General features: G+C 43.4%; 1 protein-coding gene across 2 annotated transcripts in view; it reads right to left on the minus strand.

Moving 5' to 3' along the window:
* Window positions 1–20,368, minus strand: part of TBC1D12 (TBC1 domain family member 12) — a 90,379-nt gene that overhangs the window by 51,768 nt on the left and 18,243 nt on the right. Inside the window, exon 2 of one of the 2 annotated variants that reach the window (XM_019556111.1) lies at window positions 754–877. In XM_019556111.1, the coding sequence (XP_019411656.1) occupies window positions 754–877 (124 nt within the window). Of the gene's footprint in view, window positions 1–753; window positions 878–20,368 lie in introns of those variants that run through there. The other variant, XM_019556112.1, reaches the window with a different exon arrangement.

Below are 20,368 nucleotides of genomic sequence, written 5' to 3' on the forward strand. Positions count from 1 at the left end.
TGTGATTTTGGTGGCCTCCAGAGAAACGAACTGCTTTATGCATCACAACCGTACCACTAAAAATGACAACAAATGAAAATGCCAAACTCAATTTGACAGTCAGTGGTCTAGCTACACCAAATCAAGGATCTGTTACTGCTTTTAATGATGGGTTATGACCTTTAATTATGAAAATTATCACCTTTAATTATGAAAATGTAAAATGTCAGTCATTTACAGGTATAACAACGTAATTTGATTTTGAATGTGCTATATGCAGAATTGTCCGTCTAGTAAAATGTGCTTGAATGAAACTTGTTTCTACAAAGATAACATTAATTTAGCAGAGATGAGATATAATATCAATTATCCTGTTTCACCGACAGATCTTTTCCTAAATTTGCTTTGCACAGACCATTGAACATGCATGTTTTCACACTTCCCTGTCCAATCCTCTGCCACACTTTCACACACAATCTCAGACATGTGGCAGATAATTTTCAGGCCTGTGAAACCATCTACTAAAAAAATGAAAATAGCCACACTCAGCTAATCACATTACCTTTTTCTGCAGTTTTTCCAATAATTTTCTCTTTAAATCTGAGAAGATTCCTAACTGCTCTCCTCTGACTGCCAAATGGACTGTCAGTGGTACGTACAGAGGACACCCATCCATTAAGGAAATACTACATATAACTAGAAATGCATTCAATTTTCAAACAAATCAACTTTAATGAAGTTTCATACCTAAAACTGTGCAATATACTCCCTCACCTGTTGAATTATTTTGGAATCTTTCTGAAGATTCTCTCTGGGAGGGACTTTTCCAAATAACTTCCAGCCAGGAGCACTTTGAACAGCAGGTTTGAGTTCCTTCGTCCTTTTAGTGAAAAAGTTTCTGGAAAACAAAAGAGGATTTTTTAACTTATAAAACACTAAAATTATTAAAATTTAGATTTGTTTTAATCCAGATCATCCAGATTTGCAAGGGTATACTATCCAGCACAGCTTGTTTGTCTGCATGCTAAGTTTCTTTCCCCGGCTTTTTAAAAATGTGAATAATACGTGTTTAAAAAGTCGCATGCTACTAAAATATGCTTGAGGCAACTATGACATTATGTCCAATAGTTTTAATAATTATTTTTGAAGTTATGCACAGTTGGATACTTTTTAGTATTCCATGTATTACATTTGTAAGTCAGTATGGATAAGTGGTTATAGCACCTAATGTCAGAATGGTTGCATCCAAGGACTCATTCTCTGGTAAGCACAAATAATAACTGGAATATCAATTGTGGAATCAAATATTTAAACTACTAAGAAAACGAAAGCAAAGCAGAAGAAAACTGCGCTACAATAGTAGCAACAAATTCTAAATTAACTATTACCTTAAGTCTTGCTCTTTAAAAAAGAAACTCTGCTGCTACAAAGTACAGTATACTAAATTTAATATTGATGAATTAAAGATTTTTCACAAAAAGATTATTTGAGTTGACAGTGGTATCCTCCACTATTAAAATGACGGACTGACTAAATTTAAGGTAGTAACATGAACTCATTCTCAATCCCTACAAAATATGTAACAGAACTTCAGTTACTACAGATAATGCTTTTCCCTTCTTTCATACCTTTTTGGTAATACTGGACGACAAAAATTAAGAGATGTCTACAACTTTAGAATCACAACAAGGAAGATGCAGGAACACGGACCCCTTCACCCCCCAAGATTAACAAATACCCTTAATCAACCAATAAGCTAAAAGAATCACATTTATAGAGATAGGATAACTGTATTGTTCTGCTAGTCCTCAAAAAGTTTATGACCTCAAGGGTGTTAGTATATTTGGTTTACATGCATGTCTGCAATCATTCTAGACTCCAGGCAGTTTTTTGTTCACAGCATTTATATGGTGCATATCATATAGATTCTCCAAACACTGTTCATCAAAACAAGTTGATAAATTTTCATCATTCAAATTCAGAGTTATTCAAACTGCTACTCAAATGATGCTGATTTGTACATTTGTATATGTCACAGTTGTTGACCTGTCAAGAGCTTTTAACAGTATAGATAGAAGTAAACTTCGGGAGAAATTGTTAAATTATGGAATTGACCCTTTTCTTTTGCATCTGCTGATAGATCATCATAAGGACACACAGGCACAAGTTAGGTGGGGCCTGAGGGGCGAACTCGCACAAAATTTCAGACACAAAGGGGTTTGACAAGAATGTATTTTTGCTTCTTTGCTATTTAACCTTTATATGAATGGCATCACTGGAAATTTGCAGAACACTCATTTTCATTCCCCAAAATTACTAGCAACCCCAATTCCTATCTTAATGTATGCAGATGACACTGTCATACTGTCAAGAATGCCCATTGGATTACAGAGAGCAATTACAACTTTTGAGCATCTTTGTGGACAAAATAACTTAAAAATAAATTATGATAAATCCAAAATAATGTCTTGGGGAAGCTGTTTGATAAAATATCCATGGAACATGGAGGGAATCGAACTTGAAGTTGTTAAAATTTATTAGGTACTTGGTTGTGATGTTTACAGCTTTTCCATCACAGAAACACCACATTCAGTCGATGAAAACTAAGGCAGCTCAATCAGCACTGGCTAAAGAAATGTTATGAGACCACAGCAGGACAATCAGTCCAAGCTCCCATATTAGCATATAAAGCTAAAGTTGTATGTCAAATCCTACATGGTGCTATGCCACCAGCAATGATGTGGACATACCTCAGAATAACTAACTTTCTCAGGGCTCTTCCTCCCTCAACTCCCGCATCCTTCTTGATATTAGAGATGGGGTTAGATTTCGTTTTAACTAATATTATCATTAGAATGGCAGGATTCGGGTTTAAAATCCTGCCTCTTCTACTGTCTTGCTTGCTCAAATTGTGCTATAGAAGACATCAATAATTCCCCTTCTCTTCCATCTCCCAGGCTACCTTTTCCTTCAAGTACTTTTGCACTTTCTGGGATGGAACACTATGTCAAGGACAATGAAAGAAAGACTCTTCTCCCCCACAAAAAAGGTACAGGTTTTCCAGAGGTTCTGAGATATTGCCAGACAGAATGATTTTGCAGTGGCCCCTCTATATATTCTTTGGAACTCAGATGGGGGGGGGGGGGGGCAGCCCAGCAAGAAGGGGGAAGCCCAGCTGCTAGTTACCAGGGCAGCCAGAGTCACAGGTGCTGGTTGCTAGGGCAACTGCTGGGGAGTCAGCTGACAGGAAGGGGCAGGGCCTGATGCATATAAACCCCAGGAGTCAGGCCAGGAGGGTAGTCCCCCACTGGCGGTTGGGGAAGAGGAGCTCGGCCAGTGCAGACAGGAGAGAAGCCCGACTGCACGAGCAGCCCCCGATTGCTGCTACGGGTTGGAGCACTCCCCTGGTAGGGACTGAACGTGGTTTTGGCCAGACGGTTTAGGTTTTTATGTTATAGCCCAGGGGCTTTTTGTTTTTGTGTTCGCTGTTTACAACCGGAGGACTGAGTGAGGCTATTAGGGGTTGGAGGAGGCCTCATAGGGGCTCCACGGTAGCACGGGGACCCTGGTGCCAGAGAGGGCACAGCATTTTGCGGTGTACTGACCCTAGCCCCAGAGCAAAGGGGCAGCGAGAAGCCCCAGAGCGAGGGGGCAGCAGAGCACCAGGAAGGCATGGAACAAGATAGGGCAGTGGGAAGTCCAAAGGGGAGATGAGGAAAAGGGCCAAATCACAACGAGACCCAAGACCAAACCACGTCAGTGTCATCTGCGAGGCTTAGGCTGCGGAATAGGGGAGGAAAAGGAGCTGCAGATAGCGCCCCCTGGCACCAAGGCGAATAACATGGGCAGCCTCCCGCTAATTACATCAATTAATTAAGATCAAGACATGGCAGGCAAGTAAGCAGGCGGTTGCCCTCTACAGGAGGGCAGAGTCACCAATAGAGAGGCTCCAATAGAAATACACCTGTCACAGGTGGGCAGGGGCAGGCACCAGGATAATCTCCCAGGGAGCCTGGTCATGGGGCTGCTACACCCACCAGAACGCAGGTCCCCTTACCCCTGCTTCCCCCATCCCCTCTGCCCACAATCTACAGCGGGTCAGCATACCCTCACCCCTGGACACTATGAGCTCAACATGTCTCTGCTGTGCAGTATCTTTTCCTGAGCAGTACCAGCCCTATCCCCCACCCCCACCTCTGAATCTCAACGGGGGGAGGATATCATGTATGTACTGCTCTACAGATGTTCTTCCACACACATCAGAAAAAAGGAAACCAGTGAAAATGCCAAGCTGGTTATTTGATATTTTGGCTAAAACGCAAATGTTTTGCCCTGAAGCAACTGTAAGGTGACACCCATGTGCCAATATAGGCTTCTGGCAAAAAGAAAAAGTATTTAGACACCGAAAGTTAACATCATGTAATAAAACAAAAACCAAGCATGCCAGCAATGGGTTACAGAATTAACAGCTTTACATAGAGCTAAAGTAGGCATGGAAAATGAGAATGAAAGAGAAACCAGAAACCTGCAACATGTCCAGCATGGAAACAAGATGCCACTGAACCAGGACTTTTGCTGAACTAAAAGTGCATTATGGGGAAAGGACCTATTTTTTCCCCCCTTTTTCTTTATGCAGTATAATCATGTAAGTTGATGCTATCTATCAAAAAACAAGTTCTTCCACAATAAGAATCCCATAGATGATGGATAAAAATTCTGCTCATTTATGGGGAAGCAGAGGAAGATAATTTTGGTTTCATTTCCCCCACTGGCTGGAGTTTGTAAGAGCCAGCCATGCTTGGATCAATGTAGTTACTACCACTGAAAACAGTGCTTCCCCTCTAGATATAACCAAATCTAATAATTACAGAATTTGAGCATAGTGGTAAGCTGGATTTTCTAGAAACAGACATGCAAAAGACTACAACTTGATGTGTACTTTCGCAAATATATTAAGGATTCTAGGTCAGGACGTGTGCTGGGAGTTTAGACTCACCACCTCTCACCATCACCAACACTCACAAGTTTGACCATGTCAAAGTTATTTTTGCAAAGAATAAACCTTCAGCTTTAAATAGGTGCAACCAACAGCAACAATGTAATAAAATATAAATAATGAATGTATTTGATCTCTGCGTGGATCTTAACTGACAAGGAGTTTAGTAATACTACAGAATGGAACAAAAATCAAGTTTTTCAGAACCACTCTCTACCCCAAGGCCACAAGCCTTGTTCTCAATAGTATGTAGCATAATGGATTATAATAATTTAAAATGCATCAATTCAGCTGACACCGTAACTTTTGGTTTCTTTCTAAATACCAACTACAAACACAAGATTTAAGCTGTATTCTATTTATTTAATGTATTCCATTCTAAAATTCTAATCTGATAGTATCATATTTACTCAAATAAGATTCTTCCTCCCCCCAACCCTTCACATAATAAGGAAACCTCATAGAATCATAGAAAAACAGAGTTGGAAAGGGCCTCAGGAAGTCATCTAGTCCAACCCTCTGCTCAAAGCAGGACCATTCCCAACTAGATCATCCCAGGCAGCTCATTAAGAACAATCGTCTATCATTTAACTGCTGTTCAGCAATGAAAACCAGTTATGAAGCTGATTAAATGCAGCCACCACTGAGACTGACTATAAAAAAACCACATGGCCCTCATTTGGCAAACATACTGATGGGAACCTCTCTTTTTTTTTGTCATCATCATCATAATAGGCTGGTGTTCCCACTCAGGGATGTGGCACCAGGCCTGGAAGTACTGCCTACCAGGCCAGCACCTGGAGGGCCAGAGCCAGCCCTGACACCATCCCCTTAGTACCAAAAAATTGATGGACCTTAGCCAAAAAGCTGAAATGCTGTTGGCAACCTACCACAAGGATAGGTTAATACAGCCCATCTGAATAAGAGATACAGTAGCACCCACTGCGCTCAGTCCCCCTCAGACTCTTTTTCAAGGTCATGCTGAGCCACTACACTGAATAATTTCAACTCTCTCTTCACTCCCACAGCCAAGCTATACCTTTCTGTCCCATTTCCAATGATTTATGTTTCTTCACTAGCCTCAAATGTTTGGCAAACATCAAACAGGGCCCTGAACAGTTCACCCAGAATCCCCATCACCCCCCGCCACTCAGCTAGGCACATGTGATTAGTGTAGCACTGTCCCCCATGAGGTAAAGTCAGACAAGGTTACCCTGTGTCTCATCTGCCTATACATTTTTGGAAGATCTAAGGACTCATGACAAGAACACCTGGTTCCTATACTGCATAGCTGGCAGACAGTATCAAGTGGAGTGCCCCAGGAGTCAGTCCTGAGGGCATTTTGGTTCAATGTCTTTATCATCAACTTGGAAGATGGCAGAGTGCATCCTCAGCAAGGTTTGCAGATGACAATAAGCTGGGAGGGAGTAGTAAATATGCTGGAGGGTAGGGCTAGGATTTAAAGCAGGCTTGTCCAACATACGGCCTGCGGGCCGCCAAGCCATTTTATCTGGCCCAAGGTCCCCTGCTTGGGACAGGCGAGGAGTCCTGGTGCCTGCTCCGTGCTCCGGGCCCAGCTGCCGGCGTGCGAGGCCCCGAGGGGGCCGCTTCTCATGTGCTGCTGGGGACAGGAGGAGCCCAGCTGGGTCTGCACCGGCCAGCAGAAGCTGCAGCGGAGCCGTGTGCCACTCAGAACAGGACGAGCCTGCACCCGGCAGTCCCAAGTGGCACACAGCTCCACCGCCACTTCTGCTGGCCGGTGCAGACCTGGCCGGCCTCCTCCAATCCCCAGCAGTACATGGGAAGCCAGCTTCAGCTGCATGCTCTTTTACCTGGCCGGTGCTGACCCGGTTCTGCCCAGGCGGGTCCTGCAGCACCATGTCAACTCGGGCATGGCACCAGCAGCCCGGGCGGGCCCCAGGTCAACCCCAGCCTGGCCCTGCAGCTTCTCCAGCACCAAGTCAACCCGGTTGTAGCCAAGCAGCTCCTGCAGCACCGTGTCAACCCAGACATGCATGCCATGTCAACCAGCACCATATCAACCCCTGCAACTTCACTGGTGTCAAAGTTCATGTGACACCACTTCCTGATGTGATACCACTTCCTGTGACGTCTTTGAATTTGGCTTGCCGGCCCACTGGGTGATAAAAAGTTTGTGATCCGGCCCCACATTCAAAAAGGTTGGACACCCCTGATTTAGAGTGACCTAGGCAAATTGGAGGATTGGGTTCATGACGGTTCAACAAGAACAAGTGCAAAGTCATCCACTTTGGCTGGAACAATCCCATGCACAGTACAGGCTGGAACTGACTGACTGGGCAGCAGCTCTGGCAAAAAGGACCTGGGGGTTACAGTGGACAATAAGCTGAATACAAGCCAACAGTGTGCCCTTGTTGCAAAGAAGACTAATGGCATATTGGCACTGGGCTGCATCGGTAGGAGTGTTGCCAGCAGGTCAAGGGAAGCGATTATTCCCCTCTATTCAGCACTGGTGAGGCAACATCTGGAGTACTATGTTCAGTTCTGGGCCCACCACTACAGAAAGGATGTCGACAAATTGGAGCAGGGCCAACGGAGGGCAACAAAAATGGTTTGGGGGCTGAGGGACATGACTTGAGGAAAGACTGAGGGAACTGAGCTCCTTTAGTCTAGAGAAGATACAGTGGGGATTTAATAGCAGCCTTCAAACTACCTGAAGGGGGGTTAGAAAGATGGAGCTACACTGTTCTCTACCGTGGCAGATAACAGCAAGGAGCAACGGTCTCAAGTTGCAGCAAGGGAAGTTTAGGTTAGATACGAGGAATAATTTTCTTACTAGGATGATAGCAAAACACTGACACAGGCTAGCCAGTGAGGTCATACAATCTCCATCCTGGGAGGATTTTAAGACCCAGATAGATAAAGTTTGGTTGGGATGATCTAGTTGGGGATGGTGCTGCCTTGAGCAGGGGATTTGACTAGACGACCTTCTGAGGTCCCTTCCAACTCTGATTTGTCTATATGCAAATTACCACAGGCAAGTTCATTTCAAAGTCAGTATTTTCAAATCTGTCCTTCACTTCCATGTGCTAAGGGAGAGCAAGGTCTAACACTAAGGGTGGGGGGGAAGGGGCTGCAGGGGGAAGACACTGGAGGTGGAGTCAGAGGGCACAGGAGCCATCTAACTGCCCCGCCTCGATTTAATTTTCCCTGCTGTAGTAATGAGAAGGGGACAAAATTCAAGGGAAGCCTCCAATAAATTAGATTTTATACTTAAAAAATTGGGTATCATATTGATACATTTTCCATATAAAAGCTGTTCAATATTCCATAGTCAGGGTCATCTTGTATTTAAGGACCCACCAAATTCTAGGCAGGAGTGGGGTGCATGGCAGCTCCTTTACTCTTGCAGGTTCCCCTATGCACCTCTCCCTGTCACTGACTGGTGAAGGGACCCCGTTGTTCACTGCTTGCTCCTGACTGGCGAGGAGGCAAAAGCTGCAGTTTTAAATATGGCACCATTGTTACCACTCACTGTGGACTGGCCGAGGGGTCCTGGCAGCCACTGTCTGTTGCTGACTGGCTGGGAAGCAAAAACAGCACTACATTTAAAACCATGGTTTTTACCTTCCCGCTGATCAGGAGTGAGCAGTGGGATGCACAGCAGCTCTTTTTATTTTGCAGGTTCCCTTGCTCATCACTCCCACTGCTTGCTGTTCACTCCTGATCAGAGTGGCTGAAACCATAGATTTAAATAATTCGATACTGTTTTTGCCTCCCAGCCAGGAGGCAACAGACAGCATGGCTGCCAGGGCCCCTTGGCCAATCAGCAGAAAGCAGCAAAAAAGTGGTGCCATATTAAACTGCAGCTTTTGCCTCCATGATTTTTGCCTCACTTACCGGGAGTGAGCACTGGTGGGTGGGGACAAGACGGGATGATACACACACAAGGGAACCTGCAAGATTAAACGAGTTGCCGCACACTATACTCCTGCCATGAATTTGGTAGGTCCCTACTTATATTTAAGCAAATATGATAATTAGTGACAGACCACGTTAAATGTAGGAGGCAGGTTTATGACCAAGACTGAAGTATTATATCCTACCTCAAAATAAAGAAAGATTTACTCTGGAAGATAACGTTGATTCATTTATCTGATTAAACACTAAATCCTTGAATAAATACTTGCCTTTTTAAAATCAACATGGAAACTGTTCATCCAAGGAGAAACATTAAAGACATTATTCCTCCCATAATTAATCCAACAGAATGTACATTGTACAGTAGCAAAATACAAACCTCCTCCTCAAGTTCTGTAAAAACTAACCATTTTAGGGGAAAAAAGAAAAAACGTACAGTTTAAATAGATTTTCTTTTTAAAGGGATGTAAATAGTAGGGCTGTGCAAAGCTTCACCAGTTGTATCATTTCAACTCATTTCAAGCTCGAAACAGCAAAATAGAAACAAAGGGCTTCGAAACAACATTGAAATGAAATGAGAGCAGTCGAAATTTTTCAAAAGTTTCAAAGCATTTCAAAATTTCGAAGTAGCCCAGCAGCGGGGGGCAGAGGAGTGCCAAGGCCACACTCCAACTGGCTCCGCCAGCCCCATGGAGCTAGGCCAGGTGGTGGAAGGCAGACAGAGCCGGCGCTGCGCTCTGCCTCCCACCACCAGGCTGAATTCCACAGGGCTGTGAGCCCCTGGGAACTGAGTCTGGTAGAGGGAGGCGGGGCAAAGCCCTGGCACTGTGTTCCGTCTCCCTCCACCGGGCTCAGCTCCCAGCACTCACAGCCCCATGGAACTGGAGCACAGCACCAGGGCTGCGCTCTGCCTCCCTCCACCAGGCTCAGCTCCCAGCAGCTTACAACCCCGTGGAACTCAGCCCGGCAGCAAGAAGAGGAGTGCAGTCCCAGCACTGCACTTCACCTCCTGGCTCAGCTCCAGGGAGCTGTGCTGGGTGCAGGCAGTGCCTAGCACAGGTTCCAGGCAATAGCAGCAGCCTCCTGCCCAGACCTCCAGGAGGACTGTGGGGTTCTGCCCGACTCCTCCTGGGGGTGCAGCCCCCTATCTGCCTGCTAGATGACAGGAGGCTACTCCTGCTTATCAATACCTTGAGGTACACTTTCCCAGAAACCTCTACACCCACCTCTTTGAAACATGGCAGGCTTCATGCCCTCAGAAGGGGCTACCATCCCAGCAAGTTTAATCTGAATGAGGGAAGAAATTACAATGTTATAGGCTGTTTCATTCGTCCCCACTATAGCCTACGGGTGAAGTGTCGAAACAGTTTCGACGAAATGAAATGGAACAGTGCTTTCAAAACTAAACAAAACACTGTTCGTTAAAAGCAGAACAGTGCCATTTCTCACAGCCCTAGTCCACAGCATTTCCTGTTAGAAAAAATGTGGATTAGACACACTAGTCATTTACTGATGCAAACAGTTTACATATGCTTGGTAGAACAACCACCTATTTTTGGACTAGTTCTTGTAAACTATACTGAGAAGTACGTACATGTTCTAGGGTAACAGTCTGCCAAAACAAAAGTACTGCTTGCAAGAAGTGAAACTAAAAAAGAAGAAGTGAAAGGGGGGGAAAAAAAATCTTTGAAAGAAGCCTTTTTCATGGTGCTCGTGTCAAAAACATGATTCCTAACATTGTTACAACTACATCAAAACATATATTCACTTAAGTGATAGAGAAGGGGGGGTTGCTAGGTTTTAAAAGGCTTATGCATTAATACTCTGGGTTCAAGGATTCTGGCTCAGTCTGGTACACTGCCAGACAAGCCAATATTCTAAACAAAAACAAAACAAACAACACCTTTAAAATGTTAGCATTTTTCTGGCTGCTGTTCAAATGCAAGAGAGGTATTATAGTTACCATTTTTGTTACTTATATACCATATTTACCTGAATCTAAGATGGATTTGAATTAGATTTATGCATTTTCCATGTACAGAATCTAATTATAGGGAGGGTGATCTTAAATTCGTTACCCCTTACTTCTGCAACACGTAAAAGGGGGGGGGGTGCCAAGGGCTGGAGTCTGCCATTTCCCCCTCCCTCAACCCACCACCTGTACCTTCCCCTTCCCTCTCGTACCCCATGCAGCAGCTCTGGCTTGGGCCATGGAGCACAAGCTGGCTTTGGCCCTGGCCTCAGCCCCATCAGGCAGCAGTAGTTCTGGCCTCAAGCCTGGGTCAGGGCTGGAGCCAGAACAGCAACAGCTCCTTTGCCACTGCATAGTCTGCCCTGCAGTCCACATGACCATGTGGTCTACCTTGTGCTCCCCCTGCCACATGAGCCACCACAACCCCAGCCCAGAAGAAGTGACAGTTCCAGAAGTAACCTGCCCCAAGCTAGTATTTAAATCAAAATAACCAGAAATAGTAATTCAGAGAGAGGCGGGGGGGGGAGAGAAATACACAACTGCATCTGCAAGTTATGGATATTCCTTCCTCTGACAGCCAACCAAACATTTGCAAGATACTTAGTAGATGAACTTCAGTAAACTGGCTAATGAAGACTCTGAGTGCCTCAGTCATAGCAATACACAAAGCTCTTGGTCCAGATGAGATACCTTTTATTACTAAACTAAATAGTTGCAAAGAAAGGAATTTTTTTGCTAGCTTTCAGGCACATACACCCTTCATCAGGCTGAGGAGAATTCAAAGATTTCAAAAGTCCTCCTAGGTAGAAAATAAACTCCATTTTGCACAGGGGAGGTAGAGACTGGAAGTGCATCCAAGCAAGCCTAGAACCATAAGGATTCAGGAAGATTCTTGCCCAGTTTTCAAACTCAGAATGGCTCAAGATTTTGCTGTGTGGAAGTGGAAGAAGGCATGAACTTCAAATGTAGAGGATGTGTGGCCAAAGCTGGAAGCCCATTTCTTTTCATAGATTCTTTTTACTCATTTATGAACACAGCCCACTTTAATGTAGTTCACAACTTTCACTGAGTCTTCTCCAGCTGCACTGATAACCTCTTTGCTATCATAGTCTCCTAACAAACTAAAAAAAAAAAGGATACCCAAATACCAAGGTGTAGTAGTTTGCATTCTATTCACAAGGCACAGCCAAAGAAAATACTAAGTCAACCCTGTTACAAGAACAAATTTCTAGAAAACTTTAAGGATGCCCACACAGTACATCCAACAAAAAGTTATGAATATGCAGCTTTAAGCAATGACTCGCTTGAACATGTGACCATCTCATGAATTTATAAGAGTGGAATACTGACAACTGACTATATCAGATCAACATAAGATTTATACTGAAGATATAAACCATAGGTCACAATTACAAGGCTCATCTACAATAATACTAGCTGTGAAGTTGACTTATTAGCTCTACAGTAAAGCACTGCAGTCTACATGTGTAGCACTATTAAACCAGAATGTACTAATTAACTCTGCCACAACACATGCATAGACAGTAACTGGGCTTGGGTGGGGCATGAGGGTGCTACAGTGCAGGAGCTACCTGCCAACTAGCCCCACACTGTAGCACCCTTGTGCCCCCCACCAGCCCCTCCCCAACATGTTTGGCCAGGGTGGAACAGCTCTGAGCTGGCAGACTGACCACCCCCGGTCCCCTGCCAGCCAGGGCTGTGAGGCCACAGCTCAACATGCTGTGGTCCTAGGTACACATGTAAAAACTGCACCCAGAAGCAGTAAACTCTGCTGTGATCTAATTGCACATGCAATTAATACACGCAAGGAGTACTAAAGAGCAACAAATTACCACGCAACTGTTTGAGAAGACTTTTCCTATAAAATGCTTTAGTCAGTATAGTACAGTGTCGGGGCTTGGGAAATAAGAGTTGACTGGTGGAAGGGCATTTTACTGCAGCTGTTTGATGGCCAGCAGTAGCTGCAGGATAAAGAACACTTTTCTGGAGATGTGTGAGGAATGTACACCCAAAACTGTAACTATTCAGAAATAAAAAGCAACAAGTTTAATGATGCTGTGAGTAGCATATGCCCTCTGAATAACAGCAAGTTATCAATGTTATAAGGGAAGTCTTACCTACTTTAGAGAAACAGCTTAATTTTTTGGGTGTGCTTTTCTTTATTAGTGTAAACTGAGATATATCTTTGTGGGATATGGCAGTGCTAGCCCAACAGGCTATGGTACTGTGCTGGGGGAGGGGCAGGGGAAGGGGAAGGGGGAGGAAAAGCAGATCTATTTACCAAGTGGAGCATTCCACAAGCTTTCTGTGCCATCATTAAAAGAGGAGAGAGCAAAGCCTTCACACAAAAATAAACCACTTTGTAAACAGCTAGAACATTTGAATAGAACCATACTTCCTTTTTCTAAAAATGATACCATTTGTAGAGCATCTTCCTAGTTAACAGAAAAAGATAGAAATGAACCCTTCTTCCATATTGCTGGGGTTTTAGTTGTAGCTGTGTTGGTCTAAGGATGTAGGCAGGCAAGGTTCTTTGGGTAGATATGGTATCTTTTATTAAACCAATTGAGTAGTTGAAAAAAAGTTATTTGCAAGCTTTCAGGTGCAATGACCCTTCTTCAGGGATAGGGAGCCTCAGCTGTTCTTTCTTCCCACGCAATGTGGAGCCACAATGCAAAGATTCTTATCTCACAGATTTAGTAATGAGCAGTAATGGGCAGCCAATAAGTGCCCTGGGCAGGCTGGGCTGCTCTTTTGGAATGGTATTTCATATTTGTGGGTCCATCGCCCTGGTTTTGGGGGCACAGCCAGGTATTCATTTTCAGATTATGGCAGGGGAATCTGATGGGGCAGGCTTATTATAGTTTGTATTTTTCCAGACAGCCCTAGATGGACACTTCTGTTATCAATGTGATCTAACAAAGAAGGTGGTCTTCATTTACTGAACAAAAAGGGAGTCCAGAAAGACATTCCCTGGTGTTATTCACTAGAACGATCTCTCCTGCATCTGCTAAGATTAGCAGAACAGCTCATTCTGAGCAAGAGATAAGACAGACCTATCCTGAAGTGATACAGACTTATTAGAACATTTTCTATAATCAAATTCATGCTCCCTGCAGGCGCTCTTACTCAGTGTGTTCTGCAGTAAATAGCGATTTGCAATGATCACTAAACAGAGTGTGGAAACAGCGTTAATCCCTAGTTTAATAGTACTGCGCAGTGCATAGCTTTCCTATTTAGAGTTTGTTACTACTACAATATAGGTTTCTCTCTTATTTTGCCTTTGGGCTGAGAAAAAACTTACAGTAATGAACTGAATTAATGTCTTGCTTGATCAAAACACATTACGTTCTTCAGAAGTGAACATTCTGCTACCAGCCATTTCTCTGATAAAAAAAAAAAATTAACTGCTGCAGCTGGCATTTGAACATTTGGAAGGTGGTCAGGACTTGGTGGAGAAGAAGAGATCAGGAACCTGTGGCTGACAGGCTGACCATAAGAAAGCCACAGGCTATTTTTGCCAGCATAGAACAGTCACCATTTGACTGTGCAGTAAAGGGGAGAAATGAGTAGGGGAGCAATGGGTAGAGGAGGCTATCATATTGTGCCAATTGAAATGTTTAGCACACAGAAGGGAAATTAAAGACAGAAGAAGGAAGACTTAAGAAGGCTATTAGTTCACATACACTCAATAGAGGGTAGAATCTAACTCCAGGAATAAGCACCAGGAATATTTTTAGACTGAATGCCAGCTCACAATAAAAGACATCTACAGCAATGCTTAGAAGACTTTTCCGCAACACATCTGGCAGTTCAAGGGCATTGAAGAATAAAGATCTGGCTGCCAAAGGGGCTGAGAATTCGGGGTGCAGGCCAAAAGTTGGGCTCGTGTGTGTTAAAAAGCTCCTAGCTTGAAGAAATCTTATCCAGGATCACAGCCAATCCAGTTCTCGCATGCATAGACAACTTCCAATTTTGTAGACAAGTGCTCAGCAGCCACTTTTTATAAAAGTGATGCCAGATCCCAAAACCTCTTAGGCCCTTCAAAAATTTAAAATTATTTCAGGTCTGCAAATTCAGGAGATAAAACCACATTACAACTATAAGAGGGGCTACTCACTCAACAAGTTCCCATATTTAAATAGCACCTTGGAGTCCTAGGGTGCCTATACATGTGCTCCGACACGTTCCAGTTAGATTAATCAAGTCTGCTCCGTGTTCCAATTGGAACACTCTAGCATTGCCACAGCATCATAAGTATAAGCCCCTGTGGGTTTAAAAATGGCTGCTGGGGCACTAACTAAGCCTCAAATGAGCTTTAGTTAAAGCATCCCCTGGCCATTTTTAAGGGGGAGGGGGGGGAACATTTTAACCATGTGTACATGAGGATGTGTTTCTTTAATTAGAGCGGCTCTCTGGGAACCATTGTAATTAAAATACTCCCCATCCCCAGACATGTATAGGCAGGCTAGTCATCTGCTCCAATACATTCTTCTCCCCACCACAGAGCTAAGATGAGTCCCATATTCTGCTACTGTGCAGCAAATAGTTCGGTAATGCACTGGCAACAGTGTGTTATGTCCCCCCACCTGCCATAAATTTCTATGTTGATAAAGTTCTTCCTCAAGTAGGAGAGATCTCTGTGATGTACTGAGGACTCCCAAGTTGAAATGCCATGCTGCTGACCCTCAATTAAAATAGAAAAACAATGATCACATAATTAGTGTCAAAACAAAGACACCCCAGAGGATGGAACTGAGACATTTCCAAACTTTACCTACCCCAAAAAGAACTGTGATTTAAAAAAAATGGAATTAAATTTATGACAAATTCATAATGAAGTTCATGAAAATATGCCACCTGTATAAATGAGCCAAGGTACTCAGCATAAAAGTAAAATTCACAGCCAAATGCAGATACTACAACAAAAACCTTTCTAAGGTAGTAGGCAAATTTAACAGGAAACAAGACAGGCCAAATTAAACTTTTGAGCCACCTTTCCATGGAGAATTTTATATGGCTCTCTCCCCCTTCTGGACTGACTGTATAAATGTTTGACAGTGCATTTGTCGGCACAGTAGAACCTTCTTAATACTCATTTCTCTAATCCATATGCAAGACAATGACCTTCCTATTATTTGAGACTGGGTTTTTTTTAAAAGCCTTCAACAAAACAACTACACACTTTGGCAATATATTTCCCTGCTTTTATACTGTGCCAACACGCAAATCACTACTGTGCAGGAGTTAGTAAATCCATAACGCTAATTAAATTACAGCATAGCACCAGTTCTGCTATGGTTAAGGCTGAGAGGACCCTCTTCTTTTCAAAGCATTTAGAATTAACCTTTAAAATCTACCTACTTAACTCCAATAGCCCTAAAACAAAACAAAAAAACCTGAGCACACCTCACAAAGACACAGGTTAGGTTTATAATTCCTAAATCTGGAAACATTTAAACAGAGTTCCCAAAACAAAGTCTACCAGTGTGCAGCTTTTCATCAGGCTGCCAGACTGTACAAAAAAGATCCAGTGCAGAATTTTAGGAAGCTATGGCTCTGTTCATACCCAAAGCAGTTTTAACTGCTCAGTTAGTCCAGCACTATGGCACCTACTGACCGTTTTCATAAGACTTGGGATCCCTGTACTTCTATCTATTGGCTCACAAACCAAAACAATTTATTTTGTATATGCAGACAAAACCCTTGTTTACATTACAAAACTCTGCTACCCAACACAGCCATGCCAGAGCGAAGAGACCATAGCCTATGGTAGTGTAGTTATGCTGGCAGAATCCCTGGTATGGACACAGTTCTGGCACCAGAAGCTGCCGTCTGAGAAGCTACTAGCTCTGATAGAAAATGCTTCACAGACCATCAGATCATTGCATCACGGTTGTTAAAGCAGCAGCAGCAGCCCCACGGTATAGCTTAAGCCTACATAACCAAAGAAGTTTCTGTCATGAATTGAATGCCTCCAGGACATAGTATCCAGTTTACCTGACCTACCAATCAGTTAACACCTGTTCAGGGCTTGCCAGAAAATCAGAAGTGGGGAGAAGGCAAGAAAGGTTACTATGATCTGTCACTGGGGACAAAATATGATTAGAGTACAGCAGAAAATTCATAGGGTGCTCAAAGTATTAAATAAGAAATAAAAAAAAGAGAGTGTGTACACACATAATAAATGCCCTACTAGCTCAGACCCCAGGTCCATCTAGCCTAGTATTCTATATCTTAAAAGTGGCACAGAGTGGCTGCTAAAGGGAAGAGTTTAATGCAGGACCTATCCAGACTGATTTGTCCTCTGTCTCTTTCCTTACAATATCCAACATTTAGAGGGCCAGTCTTACTTTGGGGCTGCACCCATAACTATAACCTTTAAGAGCAATTTATGGACCCATGTTCTATGCATCTACCTAATCTTCTGTTGAAACCATTCTAGTGCTTGCTGGAAGAAGGATAATTAAGAGCTAGAGAAGGAAGGAGAAATCTGAAAAGAAAGGTTTAGGGCTGTGGTGAGGGAAAGGGAATATTGTGTTGTAGGAATAAGTGTGAATGGACAGAGAAGTGAAAGAGGTTAGGAAAACTGTCAGATCCACATTCTCTTCCCATGTGCACACCAGGATGTAGGGAGCCATAACCCCACTGCTCTGCCTTTCTTATATGAACTTTGCCATTCTGATTTCTTCTGTCTGCCCCCATGTGAGTCAATGCAGGAAGACTTGCCCCTCGCAGAGGAAAAGAGAACAAACTGGAAACCTGCACTGGGCAGGTAGCGTTGGGAAGCCAACACTGACCACTTAAGGAGAGTGAATGAGGCAACACTACTAGGATGACCAAAGAAGTTCATACCCCTCCGAGCCATTTTGTCAGGCTGTGCTCATCTCCTTAGGGTGTTCTCATTCATCCAAGAGCACAACACCAATACAACTGGGCCATTTTACACCTCCCCCCACCCCGAAACCACTTGAGGGGAAGGAGGGGGAAAGGAAGGCATCTCCTTTGCATCTCGGGATGCCCCACCCACAGTGTAGTCTGACTCCCTCACAGAACAAGAATAGCAGAGAAAGTTCAAAAATCATGCAGCTTAGCTAGATCCATCTCAATTTTCTCAAAATCATACTTAGAACTCAAGCTCATAAATAAACTAAGCAGCTATGACATGGATGATTACACAGTCAGGTGGGTGGCAAATTGGCTTAGGGGTTGCACCCAGAGTGGTGAGAGGTGGCTGGGTCAATATTGACCTAGAAAGATGTGGGCAGTGGAGTCCCACAAGGCTCGGTCCTTGGACCTCTGCTGTTCAATGTCTTCGTAAGAGACTTGGACAAGAGTGTGGAAAGCACTCTGTCCAAATTTGCAGATGATACCAAATTATGGGGTAAAAGTTAACACACTAGAGGGTAAGGAACAAATCCATGCAGATCTGGACAGGTTGGAAAAGTGGGCAGGACAGAATAGTATGCAGTTCAACAAAGACAAGTACAAAGTGCTGCACCTACGGAGAAAGAATCACCAACACATTGATAGGCTGGCGGATGACCTTCTCAGCAGCAGAAAAGGGTCTCGGAGTCATAGTCGACACCGAGATGAACATAAGTAGTCAATGTGACAAAACAATCAGTAAAGCTAACCACACTTTATCATGCATTAGCAGGTGCATGATGAACAGGTCCAGGGAGGTGATACTTCCCCTGTATGCGGCATTGGTCAGGCTGCAGTTGGAGTACTGTGTCCAGTTTTGGGTGCTGTACTTCAAGAGGAATGTGGACAACCTTGAGACGGTTCAGAGGAGGGCTATTCATATGGTTAGGGACCTGCAGGCAAAGCCCTACAAGGAGAGACTGAGGGACCTGGATCTCTTCGGCCTCTGCAAGAGAAGGCTGAGAGGTGATCTTATGGCTGCCTACAAATTCATGGGGTGGGGGTGGGGGGGGAAGGGAAGAGGGCTGAAAGAAATTAGAGATGCTCCGTTTACCAGGGCACGCCTTGGAATAACCAGGAACAAACAACCACAAACTGACATAGAGCAGATTTAGGTTAGACATCAGGAAGAACTTCTTCAGAGTAAGGGTTGCCAGAATCTGGAATGGGCTTCCAGGGGAGGTGGTGCTCTCCCCTACTTTGGGGTCTTTAAGAGGAGGCTAAATATGCACCTGGCTGGGGTCATCTAATCCCAGTGCTCTTTCCTGCCCAGGGCAACCCCTTCCAACCCAAACATCTATGAACCTATCAAGCCTTAGATTATGTCACCCTCACATTTTACCTCCTTGTTCTTCACCAGTTTTAATCAGTGATCATTCTTACACTGATGAGATAAGCTTAGAAGCATTCCCTACACAAAAAACTCTTACATATTATCGTCAATACCATTTATTCTCACATACAACTTGTTCCCTTAAAGCTGGAAATTGGCTGGAAATTGTAGTGCATATTATATGTGAGAAATATGGTAAAAAGTTCTTGCAGATTACTGGGCAAAAGTGAAAGTAAGCAAGGGGCAGAACCCAAACAGGTTCACCTCCCTACCTGCTGCTACTGGGCTATTACAGGAAAGATTCCCCTCCCTCCCACGCCCCTTCCATTCAGCCTTGTAAAAAACAAGGGGCATATTTTACTCCAGGGCATACTGTACATGAGAAAACATACTCGTTCCTTCCTCTGGTTTTACCTTCCGCACTCAAGAATATGTATCCTGGCAATGTAACATCAACAATTAATTTCTGCCTGTAGGAATCTTTCAAATTGCAGCAGACAAACATTGTGAAAAAAAAATGCAATATTTGTCAGGGGAAGTCAAAAGGCAAATGTAATTTTTATTTATTTTAAATCATTCCACTTTTTGGATGGGATCAGACAACTGGATGAACCTGAGCCTACACAGGTTGGACTAGATTGGAAAGCGGGAAATACCTGTACCAGCTTCACAATACCACCATTGCAGAAATGTGCTCAAACACCAATTCATTGGCAGCCCACTTAAAACATAACAAGAAGACTTTACTCCACTTCACCAGATTTGATTCATGCCATTTTCTTGGTGTTCTAGGTATTGCACCTTGGAGTTGTAAAAGCTGAAGTGACAATTCTGGGGATTCATTGGGCAAGTGATTGTCTGTGAATGCAATGGACTGGGTCCAATCTGGGAGGACCCTTTCACAGAATCTTACATTTCTATGAACTTGGATTTACAAAGGTAAAAAGGACTAAAACTTTATTTCATGCTGACAAATTATGTTTGAATGCTATCAGTTTCACAAGCCAATCAAAACTTTAGTCAAGGAGTGTACAATTATTTATATAAAGGCTATGTAGTTTTGGTTAGCTGTCAAGGCTTGCACATGAAATCTCTCAGAAGATATCATTTAAACAAGTTACAGATTAAAAAAAAATTCAAGCATTTATTATAACAATTTTATTTAAAAAAAATATTTTTTGTCTCAATTTGTGTTTCAGTATGGTATATAGATGCAATTGCATAATAGGTCAAATGTCTT

This window comes from Crocodylus porosus, unplaced genomic scaffold, assembly GCF_001723895.1.
Source record: "Crocodylus porosus isolate Cpor-Errol unplaced genomic scaffold, CroPor_comp1, whole genome shotgun sequence".
NCBI lineage: Eukaryota > Metazoa > Chordata > Crocodylia > Crocodylidae > Crocodylus > Crocodylus porosus.